The following is a 12499-nucleotide window of genomic DNA, read 5'->3' as shown; positions in this document are numbered from 1 at the left end:
TAAAACAGATTGAAGGGAAGATTAACGAACGCCAAGAGAAAAAGTTCAGAGCCTACTTAGCTTTGTTGACTTATGCTTAATTGAATTAACGTTATACAACGTATCATTAATCATTTTATTAATACTAAAACACTATTACAGACGTGAAAACGTTATTCGGCCCAAGAAGCTTTACTTGTTATGTATACATATTAACATACATATTATATGTGTGTTAATGTTAAGTAGTATTCTATGCAGCATATTATATGTAGTATACATATTAACTTTTACAAGAGAAACAGATAGGTGAAACTGATATGTCTCCTTTAAAACAAGGAATAGACAAGTAACAATAACAAAAATCCACACTTCCAAAAAGAAATAGAAGAAGAGGAGCAAAGAAGAGGGGAAGGGGGGCTAAATGGAGGGGAAAAGGTAACTGGAGATAGAAATTATGATTCCGACAAAGCTTACAAAATATTGGAATAGCAGGTATTGTAATCTGAAAGACTTGTAAGTTGAAGAAATTTTTGGGAAGGTGTAAAAATGGAGGCTTTGAATATACTGGGATGTAGGAGGAGCGTGCGTAGCTCTGTTTGCCTCAGGCGGTTTGGTGCCGGAGTGAGTAGTAAGTAGTAGTAGTAGCAGTAGTAAGCTGAATGAGCCATCTTGTTTAAATCATTTTTAAATATGAGCAGCGGTCTAGCATTTCAGAGGGTTGGGAAGGATAAAGGGAGTTACACAGTGTTCCTCTTTCTTTCATAGATCCCAACCGACATCACAACCGACAATTAAAGCTAAAACCAGCTCCACCATCTTGTCTTTCTTCATGGGTTTCCTTATCTTCTTTTTCATAACAAAATCAGATATTGGGGCTTAAACTCAAAGCACCTTTATAGAAGGATACAAATGACGTGTATACAGATTGTATACAGAGGAGACCGTATACATAGATGAAAAGTAGACCAAACAGATTTCTGATCGGATGTCTTTTCAATAAACTTCCAGAAAAAACTTATGAACTAAATTTCAAATTTCTTCAATGTTAAAAAACCTAGTTCCAATCCTGTATGTGTAGATAATACACACCAATACCAAGCCAACCACAGCAAATCCGATACCGAATAAGGCTGAGATCAGACGAAAAAAAAAATAACTAGATATTATAAGAGCCATGCATAATAAGAACAGTGGACAGTGTGCCAAGTGCTTTTAATTCTATACAGGCATATGAATGCCTAAGCGCAACATTTTAACCAGGAACATAACTTCAGATAATAATACAGACTTACAACACTTAAAATAATAAACTATTTGAATTTCTAAATTTTTAGTGTCTACACGCCCATGGCCTAATATGATCCTAAGACGTCCATGGACGTGACAAACAACAATTAATAGCATATGGTGAAAGGAAAAGAAAGGAAAAGACATGAAGAAGGATGAAAGAGAGATACGAATTAAACGAATAATGAACTAACGAATAACATATATGTGAATTTATGGCAGGGACCTCTACCCAACCGTATTCAGTACTTTTATATTTTTTAGTGCTATTCACTCACCTACCTTGAATACTCGGATTCAAAATGATCATTTTCCATTCATTGGCTGAAAACTACCCTCGTTATTGTTTTATTTCTTTAATTCATTTCTTTACTTGTTTACTTTACATGTTTCGTTTCTTTATTTTGTTTCTTTACCCTCGTTATCCTTTTGTTTCTTTACTTCTGTTCTCTTCATTTTCCATTCACCATGTAGAGACAGGATGTTCTATAAGACAATGTTACAGCTAATAGTTGACCTTCAAGTACAGCGACCCAGTATCATCGACAGTCTCAAAACAACCATGGATATGACAAGCAACAGATAATAAAATATAGTGAATAAAATAAGAGCAGAAAATGAGAAAAGGAAAGGATAAAACGACAACAAGGATATTTTTAGCCAGTGATTGAGTTTTAAGACTGTTCTTATATTTTTTTCAGTCACTGAATTTTCAGTGAGATTCACGTGAATCCCAAGTAACGATTTTTCATTCGTATGCTGAACATAGTTTTTGTCAAAAACTCCTTATATGAAAAATAAGGAGAGACACATCCCGTGTGAAAAAGTGATTGTTAGTCAAGATGGGGGACTGTAAGCCTCCTAGACAGGGTTTTCAGCTGTAACGATTCCATTGGTTCAGTTTGAGAATAAAATAGAATTTAATTTAAAAAAAAATTCCACAGCATGGTTGCCAAATTTGAATTTCGCATCACAAAAAGCACTAGTACATACATATCGTATCGGGAAATGTTATCATCGCTTATGTGCATGTCAGTACAAGATACGCAAATAAAAAGAGAAACTTAGTTAAAAATCAAAAACTAAAAAAGCTTTCCTGGCTATTATACAATTCAACAAAACTCGGAACAAAACTCTTGCGATATGTTTTAAGTTTAGCAGGACGGGTGTCGTCTGTTGCGGGTGAGAAGATAGGGCCCGGGAAGATGGAATGTGATCGAGGAACAGACAGAGTCTTGGTACAGAAAGGAGGTAAGATTCCTTCTCGCGGTCAAAGTTTCATTTGATCCGACACCATTTTTGGGGTTTCAGGCTATTTGTTTTCGCAACAAACTTTTATCATTAAGGTTAATTGAAATGATAATTACTATTCCTAAATCATGTTCATATGGCAATTCTTCCTCGTCTGATGTTTCTGTTTTTACCACGTTTTAAAAATTTTAATTACTATGAGCTAGGGTTCGTTCTTTTAACAGGTTGCCCTTAAAATGGCAACCATAATGAATAGCTGCCTAAAATGCACTTTTTTCCTTTTTTTACGATTATTATTTACCTAGTAAATATAAACTTACGAGGAATGGTTGCATCTTCTGTAGTTAATTTAACTATAAGTATATCACAGTCCAATTTTTAAGAGGCAAACTAGAGATTCGAAGGTGATTTAACTGTTTAAGCAGTGATTAGCTGCCCAACTAAGTCAACTAAATGCAAAACAGTACAAAAACACATCTAGAACTAATATCAGGAATTTATAACAAGAAAAAATAGAACCGTCAATATACTGCAGCACCAAGCCATCCGAGACCAATACATTAATGAAATGACAGAAGGTAAGAGAATAACAAAAATAAACTCACCTTAACGGAATAAGCTAAAGACAATGTTACAGCTAAGGGTAACCCTTCAGGTACAGCAACAACTAATACAGTAACACCAATAATCAGAAATTTGACAAAATGGTTGGAGTAATATGGATCCCAAGGTTTGCCTTCAATAAGAAACGTCTGGATGCAAAAGCGAACAATCAATATTATAACAGTCAAGAGAGCAATTGCAGACCCTGCAAAAAAAGAAAAAAGGAATAAAATTGAGAAATTAAATAAAAAGTCGAAGAAAAGAGGAAACTGAACAAAGGTCCATCTGCAATGGCTGCATTGGGAATTATAAATATAGATTGATAGTTCGGTCGTGGAGCTGATAAATATAATATAACAAATGTAATAAAAATTAGATGCTTCGACATAAAAAAATCTCTATCGAAATACAATAGTTAAGAAAACTTTTAGTTTTAGTTCAAGTTAAATTTAAGACTAGATAAAAACTATTTGAGTTCAAGGTAAGTTTTAAAGAGAAGTTGAAAATGACAGATGCGACAAATTAATTGTTGAAAATTAGTCTTCGATTAAAAAAATAAAAATAAAAATGAATAAACTAGTTACACTTGTTTGCAAGCTTTTTCTTTCGTGTCCGATTCGTTACCAAGTCCGACACGGCGTTTTCAGCTCTACCAGTCATGGTAGGCACATAAACACTAAAATGGTTCCTAACCTGTAAAACAGTTGATTGGCTGAGAAAACATTAGAGTTCACAATTCTTTTTAAAGAAGTAAAAAAAATTAGTTGACCGTTTTTCCGTCTAGTATTAATAGTGTTTACCATGATACGAAGATTTAATATTACATTCTATGATACCCATGGCCGAGTAAGGATACCCGCTCTATGCTGGTGCTCCGAAAGTGTTGCTAGCACCACTCCAAAAATAGGGTTAATAGGTAAGGCTTAGTTGTTCCCCACGACTCTCTCCTGTCTGTTAGTGAGAAGTTTGATGCTACGTCGATGGCTGTTTTCTATGGATGCTTAAATTTACCTCCTTCTATAGAGCTTCCTCGTATTTTTCCTCTGAGCGTCTAAACAGCAAGATAGACACGAAGGCGCACAGCTCGGCCACATTATATAGAGGCTGGCAAGCCAAGAACAAAGTATCTGAGTTTGGAGCTTCATCCGACATATTACTTCAATCTGGAATGACCTTCTTGAGGAAGTAACCCTGAGAAGTTTTTCTGTGGACTCTTTCAAAAGAAGATTCAAGAGTCATCTAAAAACCTCGATAAGAGACTAGCGGCAAATCATATGATTAATTGTACCTGGAGCCGCGATTAAGAATAAAAATTGGCAAATATCGATATGAATTCAGCTTTTTACCATTATAATTTTAACGCTGCCAAATGTTTTGTATTACATTACCTTACCATAACATCACTTTCATTTGTGACTTAGTACCAATTCCGGCACTAGTGCGGTTGGCTATGGCTCACTACGGGCATGCTAATCTTACCTGTGGCGTATTACGCTGATAGGTGCTACAAGTTGCTACCCATTCAAGAGCGTCCGCCACCTTTTCTGAAGACACGTATAAGTTCAATGGCCATTCCAAAGAATATTAGAAGTTGGTACTATGGTAGAAAGAAAATCACCATCACAATGTAGCTTCTGTGACTTCGTTTGACCCCAAAAATGATGTTTACTTACCTTTTAGATGCTTTAAAAGGATAAAGGAGGATAAAGCAAGCAGAATATTGTCCCCAGTAAGTCTACCAGCTTAAAATCGAACACCCTATTTACCCAAGATTTTCTCAAGATAACCTAGGCTTGCTTATGCAGTCTGTATTTTGACGTAAAATAATTATCCAAACAAAAAAAAATGCTGATTAGTTATCACTTAACAACAATTAGAGAGATTACTTACCTTGAGAATAATTAGAGGGAACTGGAACTCTCCCCTCCAAGGTTGATTCTTCAGGACATATCAGATTATACACCTGAAAACACCTTTCCAACCTGATAACACTCCATTCCCTGAACATTAGATATCCCCGCCCCAAGTAAAAATTGTGATCTCCCATTAAATGTCCCAATTCCAAAAAAAAGCTCGTAGTGTGATTTGTAGTGTGCTAATACACTGTGCTTATAGTATGCCATTATTTAAAGACACGCCCACCAAAGGGGTTATTCCAGAGCAACAAGGGATCAATTTGAGAGGAAAATTTTTCAGGCACGATCACGATTGCTAGTAGTAGTAGTGATCCAATAATATACTATAAATAGAAATGCCAAAACACTCAGTTTTTAAACGGAATTAGAAAGTTAGATTAGGTTATTAATAGGATTAGAAATTGATTTATGATCTTTCTTTATTCCCGGGAATATTATCGACGAACCATTAGCATGGTTGACTTATAAGAGGACTACTCACTTCTTATTGAAGAAAATAATCTCTTATTTAATATATTAATTTTCTTTTAGAAACCTTTCCAGCCTCAATCTTATTGCATTGAAGATTAATAATATGACTTCTTCAATTTTCTTTCAAATTTCTACCTTTTTAATGAACTCGTCAGCAGCTACATAGTAAGCAATGGTAACAGTCTTTACCTTAATTTCTCTTAGGAATGAAAAGCTCCTAGCGCCACGGATCCTATAGCATTATCGATTTGAATTAAACAACAATATACCAATAAAATACTCATTTATATTAAATATGCCCATATGCCCCTAAATCTACACAGAGTACATAAATCTACATAAATGCAACATCGAGATGCTTCCTTTTTTCTCGAAGTTAAACTTAAAATTCTGGTGCTATCTGACTTTGGTCCAAGAGCTTAATGTGAGCTCTTATACATAAATAAAAGTCCCTATTTTCCCATTAAATCGCAAAAGATCAAACTCTTACAGTTCCCTAGGGTAATTCCTAATCATGTAGTCTACAGCAACGATGTCATTGAAGAATTTCAGCTTGTGCAGCAACAATGTCATTGAAGAACTTTGTCTAATTTACAGGTAAACAAAGTAGCCTCTTCGGGCTAATCCTCCATACATGGGGTAATTGTGCAACAGCCCGGGACATTAAGTAACTGGTTATACCATGACATGGCTCAGCCGTCACTGTTTAAGCGAGACCAGTACCGTTCTCTATTCCCAATTCTTTCAGCCCCATTCTCACTTCTATACATACATTGGATATGGAAAGACTCAATTACTTGCTTTAAAAATTCAAAGTTTTCAAATTTTAGGTCCACGCTTTATAAAGTCTTGTTTTTTACCACAATCTTGCACTGTATTCCTTTTTTAATGTGTATGTGTTTGTATTTTGTTTGTTACATGACTAATTTTTTTTTTATTATTAATTTGCTAATTCCTTTAAATATTCTTCGGGTTTATATCTTTTAGAAATATAGACTTTTTTGCTGATCATTCTCATACATCCTTTTTTTGCTGTGTTTATCGACTCTGAAGTGTGAGTTCGGCCATCATTCAGAAATAGATCTTATCCAAAATGCAGAGGGATTAAAATTAGAGATTGATATTTTATTTGTCTGCTTCAAATTTGCATCAGTCATGTCAATACAACTGTCAGCCATATTAAAGCTTGTATTATTTTAGAAGCAGTCCTTTTTGGTCTAATGTAATGATAACCGCCCATTAACGCTGTATGAAATGCGTGGGAGATCTGGTCTTTAATGATTTCACGAATCCAGCTCATACTTTTTTTTTTCAAAAATATGAATCGCATATGAGATTTTCATTATATATGATGATAATATATTGATATTTATATATATATATGATTGATATATGATAATTATATATGATGATAATATATGATGATAATAATATAATATGATATATGATAATAATATAATATAATATAATGTAATAATAAGTAAATATAAAATTACCTGCGTATCCAATCTGAATAGCCAATTTTGTAAGTTTGGCTTGTAAAACACTTTTTTCTTTATTACCATGACTCACTCTTTCTTCTTCTTTTGTAGTGTCTTTTCCACCGTTTGCTTCATGGCCAACATTATTCATACCGTCAGTTGTTGGGAGAGGAGTGTGACTATTGGCAACAATGCCTTCTTCAACATCTTTGTCTGAAAAATAAAATTGAGAACCGATAAAAATAACAGTAAGAGTAGAATTAAAAGCGAGGCCGTTGCTTAAATGGCATTTCGGAAAAAAGAAAATCAAGAATCACTTGAAGCATACATGTCATAAAAGGACCAAAAAATTCCAGTTTTGGGAGGGGATGAAATCCAAAATAAGGGAGAGAACACTCAAGTCATGGGTCAACTGATTTTCCATTCTTTCCATTATTTTAGAATTGATTGTTGAAGTGACAAAAAAAAAAAAAAAAAAAAAAAAAAAAAAAAAAAAAAAAAAAAAAAAAAAAAAAACGTTCACACAAACTAATACGTAGTAAAAGAGAAAAAAAATATATAGTAAAGAAGACAAAAAGCTGCTTCCTTTGTCGATGCTACAACGAACGTACAATTTAATGGTTGAATACCCTTACATAGTTACCCATACCCTTACACCAAAGAAAAACCACGAAAAACCTACGCAATATCCACAAACCAGTCGAGGGCGAACGGGTATCATTCCTAAAAATAGCTTACAAAAAAACATCATTTAATTCATTAAGAGATATAACTGGAAATGGATATCCCAAGAACTTACAAAACTCCCCCTTTCCTCTGATACCAGGGAAACACACACAAAATTCCGTAAATCTGGACAGTGTTTAACTCTACAAATGTTAGGGAAATTCATTTAGAACAGCCTACGTTAGTTATCAATATCTTACATCGATATTTTGATTTGAATATAACAATTTTCGGTATTTCAACAAGGGAAGGTCTTTCAAATATTACTCGTATTACAATTATAATTGTTCTAAAGTATAATGTATGCTAGGTACGGAATGAATGATCAACAATAAAACTACATTTTCTGCGCTCCTGTGGTCTTCTTCACGTTATCACGAGTTAAGAGATCAATTTGATTCGAAGTAGCATTAATCCATCCTTAGAGACTAAGCTTGAGATATCTGTGAGATTTGGGGTTTTTAAGCTTAAATTCCAGTTCAAACCTTATTTTTTGGACTAAAAGTTAGCACTTAATTAAGAGCGAAGCATTCGGAAAGAATTTCGGAGTAGAATTTTGGATAAGCAATCCGAAAGAAATACTGTCGGCTGGTTATTACAATTTTATTGCACTAATAAATGGGTGCAATCTAATAATACAAAATAAAATGAGGCAATTCGATCCCAAGTAAAATATCCTGGGAAAGTCGGCCTAAATATCTAGTCCTTTTTTTCATGTACAACATAAAAGAAAAAGATTCATACTTTTTTAAAGCTTCTTGGAGAATTTATAATTAGATCTTAGAAAAGTTTTTCAGAATAGGTCTAATATAACACAAGCATAAACTTAGGATTTATGACTGTAGTAGCCTTATCAAAAAAACGAGACAAAATATCACGGCTAATGGCTTAAGATGCGACACACAAAAAAGACCCCACTTCCTTCCCCAAGCTTCCATAAACTAGACAGCATATTGTATAGATTCTCTTAAACTACACTTTTCTCAAAGAGAAGAGATACAGCGCTATTGATCGATAATTTCTCAGATAAAATAGAAAGGGCTCCAACATCGAGCACTGCATGGAAACAAAAAAAATTTCCAATGAAAAGAAAGTCAAGAAGACAGAACTCCTAGTCCTTTTTCCCATTCTAACATAGTAAATGAAAAGGAAAATAAAGCGGTAAATAACAAGTTATACACAAAGTTAAGTGTTTGTGAATTCGTACACCAGTAGCGCAGAGGAAAGATCAAACACAACATTATACCGTAACTTTATACACAACGTTATAGCCAAATACAAGCTAGAGGCCATATAGGTAGTATTTAAGACATACAGTCATCCATACATCCAATTGACTAGGCCAGATGCAGACCCAGAGGGCTGTAAGAATAAGCCCCCCGCCCCTCTCGAACACAACTGTTTTATTTTTCAAACTTGCAGGTGATTACCCTATTATCTGCCAATCTGATCAATAGACAATCTTCTCAGTTCTACATGATCCTATCCATTGAGTATATGCTCAGAAATAAGCACCTTCAATCGAGTACTTATGCAACTCAAAACGATATATTCAACTCGAAACAACTTAATTGACTCAATACGATCAGCCCTACACGATCTCATTCACCGAGCACATGCTAGAAAATGAGCACGTTCTCTTGAGCACTAATGCTACTCAGCTCTAAACAATTTACTCAGCTCGAAACAATCTTAACGACTCTATACGACCAGCTTTACGTAATTATATTCATTCAGTACATGCTAGAAAATGAGCATATTCAACTGAGCACTTACCCTATTCAGCTCTAAACAATACCTTCAGCTTTAAACTATCTATTCGACTTTATATGATCAACTCTCTATGATTATACTCATTGAGCAAGTCTTCAGATATGACGAAGTTCAATTAAGTACGATACTACCCAGCTTTACTCGACATATTCAGGTTTAAGCAATCTACTCAAGTACGATACTACCCAGCTTTACTCGACATATTCAGGTTTAAGCAATCTACTCAACTCTATATGATCAGACCAACATAATCATATTTATTGAGTACATGATGAAATATGAGCAAGTTCAATTGAGTGTTTCTGCTACTCAGCTTTGCACAATACTCTCAGCTCTAATGAGCTCCAACAATCTACTCAACTCTATACGATCAGCTCTTAATTATCCAACTCATTCAGCAAGTGGTAAGAAATGACCAAGTTGAATTAACACGACACAATCCAGCTTTACAAGACATACGAAGTTCTAATAAGCTCTAAACGTTCTACTCAAATGCATATGATCTGCTCTACCCAATCCTTCTCACTGAGCACATTCTCAGAAACGAGCATACCGGATTGAGTACTCAATTGAGTTAATTAATTCCTTTAAATTAACTTATAAATACCAGACAGTCAGACCCTCATCCCATCTAGCCTATGCCCGCCGCTTAAAGTATGGATGCTTAAAGTCAATCGCTAAACAACACTTTGCCGATATATCGGCTCCCCCATCGTGAATTAGCATGAGAGAACCTCAATGGGTTGACTCTAGTTTGGAAATGTGGAGTGACATGCATTTCACTTATAATTGAAAATTGTCTATTATAATTGACAAAAAGGCAGCGTAGAACCTCAACAGGTTGACTCTAGTTCGGGCATTATGGAGTGACATGCATGAGAGGAAAATTTCCCAGTACAGTTGAAAATTTTCAAGTAAACTACTGTCAACCAGCGTGTGTTCCCCGGGGAGACCCTCCAACAAGGTTGACTCTAGTTCGGCATTGTGTAGTGACATGCATGGAAGGTGTAGCATAAGTGGGAGACAGTAACAACGGCAATCAAGAGGGATAAAATTAACCTTGACTTGATGCCCATTTAATTGGACAATCTGTCTTGGCTTTTTCTACAATTGGCCATTACTTGACTTTTCCCACAAATATTCCCTTTTCAATTCAACTCAGCTTTTCACAATATACTCAACTCTCATCTATTTTATAAGATCTACTCAACACGACCAACTCTTCACTATCCTATCCATTGAGGACGATCTGAGAAATGAGCTTGTTGGATTGAGCACGATACTGCACAGCTATACAGGATCAGGTCTTTACCCTGAACGAAAACAAAATCTACTACCCTTTCTATACTATTCTATACCCTTTCTCCAACCTTTCTACAAGTGACCATAAAGTTTGGAGGGCAACTAGCCCTCCAACTTTTTCCCCAAATGCGTCCAATCAAAATTGGAAGATAGCCATGTGATTCAACATAGTTAAAGGGTCCAATAACTATGACTCTGGAGATGATATGACTCTCCTTAGTCACTGAGGAAAGGCTGTAAATTACGCAATTCTTCCATACGTTTGTTGTGCAACCATAAAGTTTTGCAGCAACGTTTGATACTGGATCAGGTCTACACGTTCCTACTCAAGAGAAGGAAAATATTCAAGTTAATTGCCCCAATTCAATTAGCTCGTCCCAAGGGACAAGTTAGTTCTGAACCTGCTCGTGTACAAATCACAAACCTTATTTATGTATTCCTGGATTACAAGAGGAAATAAGATAGCAAGAGAGGAGTTTTTTTCTATGGATCTATGACCCTCAACAGTTAACAGTCCCAGAAGAATTCATTTCATTATAAATGAAAGGAGCATTAGTTAAGATTCGAAAAAAAGCCATGACAGATAAGAAGCCTTTAGATAAGATACCTTTATATCCGAAAATCCTAAAAACTGGATTTCAATTTCTACAAAAAAAGAGAAATGGTCAGTACTGGTAGAGTAGTTACAGAAACAGGTTTACGCTATAATACTGGAATATTTAAAAACCAAATGGTATTTTTCAAAGAATGTGATACTAAGGAACCGGGTAGTTGTTTACACAAACGTCAAAACAGAAAGAACCCTTTCCAACATTTTTTTATTTCCTGGCCAAAATGGCTATTTTTTTAATGGCTGAATTTTAATTTTGAACTTGAAATTCAAATATGAGCTTTTTCTAAAAATAAAAAAAAAATTATTAGTTGGTTGGGTAGTGTAAAATTAACCTTTCTTCCAAGTCTTAGGTAGCGATGTGCCATCATTTAAGTATATTAAGCAACTAAAATTTGATAAACAAGTTGATATCGCATTTAAATGTGGCCCTAGAAGCAATAAATAAACGAATTAATATTTCTGGACATGTCCTAAAACCAAATAAAGCACAAAGAAACAAAAACAACTATTTTTGATAATACAAATCAGCAGTAGCAAACGTTAGCCTTCAATGATCTAGTAAAGAGCTCGAGTAACTTGCATTACGTTTATTAGCGTTTACTAAAAGTGCATTACACTAAATTGAATATTGATAATTTAAGCTATACTAGTATCTCCTCATTCAAAGCTAGCAGCCCGCATTTATAAATAATAATACTGCTCACACGATCAACTCACTGATCTCACTGATCAACAATCTATATGGTTGAAGTATCTTGTACCTCCAACAGAATTAGAGTTGTTGACGTAAATATCCTATCTATGGTGCATTCTATATCTGTATCTGATATATATATATATATATATATATATATATATATATATATATATATATATATATATATATATATATATATATATATATATATATATATATATATATATATATATATATATATATATATATATATATATATATATATATATATATATATCCATTTCTATTCTATATCTATTCCATATCTATTCTATATCTATTCCATATATATTCCATATCTATTCTATATCCATTCCATATCTATTCCACATCTATTCCATATCTATTCCATATCTAT

The 12499-nt window shown here is 34.2% G+C and overlaps 1 protein-coding gene across 1 annotated transcript in view; it reads right to left on the bottom strand.

Moving 5' to 3' along the window:
• The window catches only part of LOC136032553 (plasma membrane calcium-transporting ATPase 2-like), a 342097-nt gene that overhangs the window by 113658 nt on the left and 215940 nt on the right, over nucleotides 1-12499 (bottom strand). The window contains exons 17-18 of the mRNA XM_065712822.1: nucleotides 7007-7289; nucleotides 3126-3328 (exon numbers count right to left, since the gene is read on the bottom strand). Of these exons, the coding sequence (XP_065568894.1) occupies nucleotides 3126-3328; nucleotides 7007-7289 (486 nt within the window). The remainder of the gene's footprint in view (nucleotides 1-3125; nucleotides 3329-7006; nucleotides 7290-12499) is intronic.

This window comes from Artemia franciscana, chromosome 11 (genome assembly GCF_032884065.1).
Source record: "Artemia franciscana chromosome 11, ASM3288406v1, whole genome shotgun sequence".
NCBI classification, from domain to species: domain Eukaryota; kingdom Metazoa; phylum Arthropoda; class Branchiopoda; order Anostraca; family Artemiidae; genus Artemia; species Artemia franciscana.
Note: the sequence above shows the minus strand (reverse complement) of the source record. Positions and strands in the feature narration are given on the sequence as shown.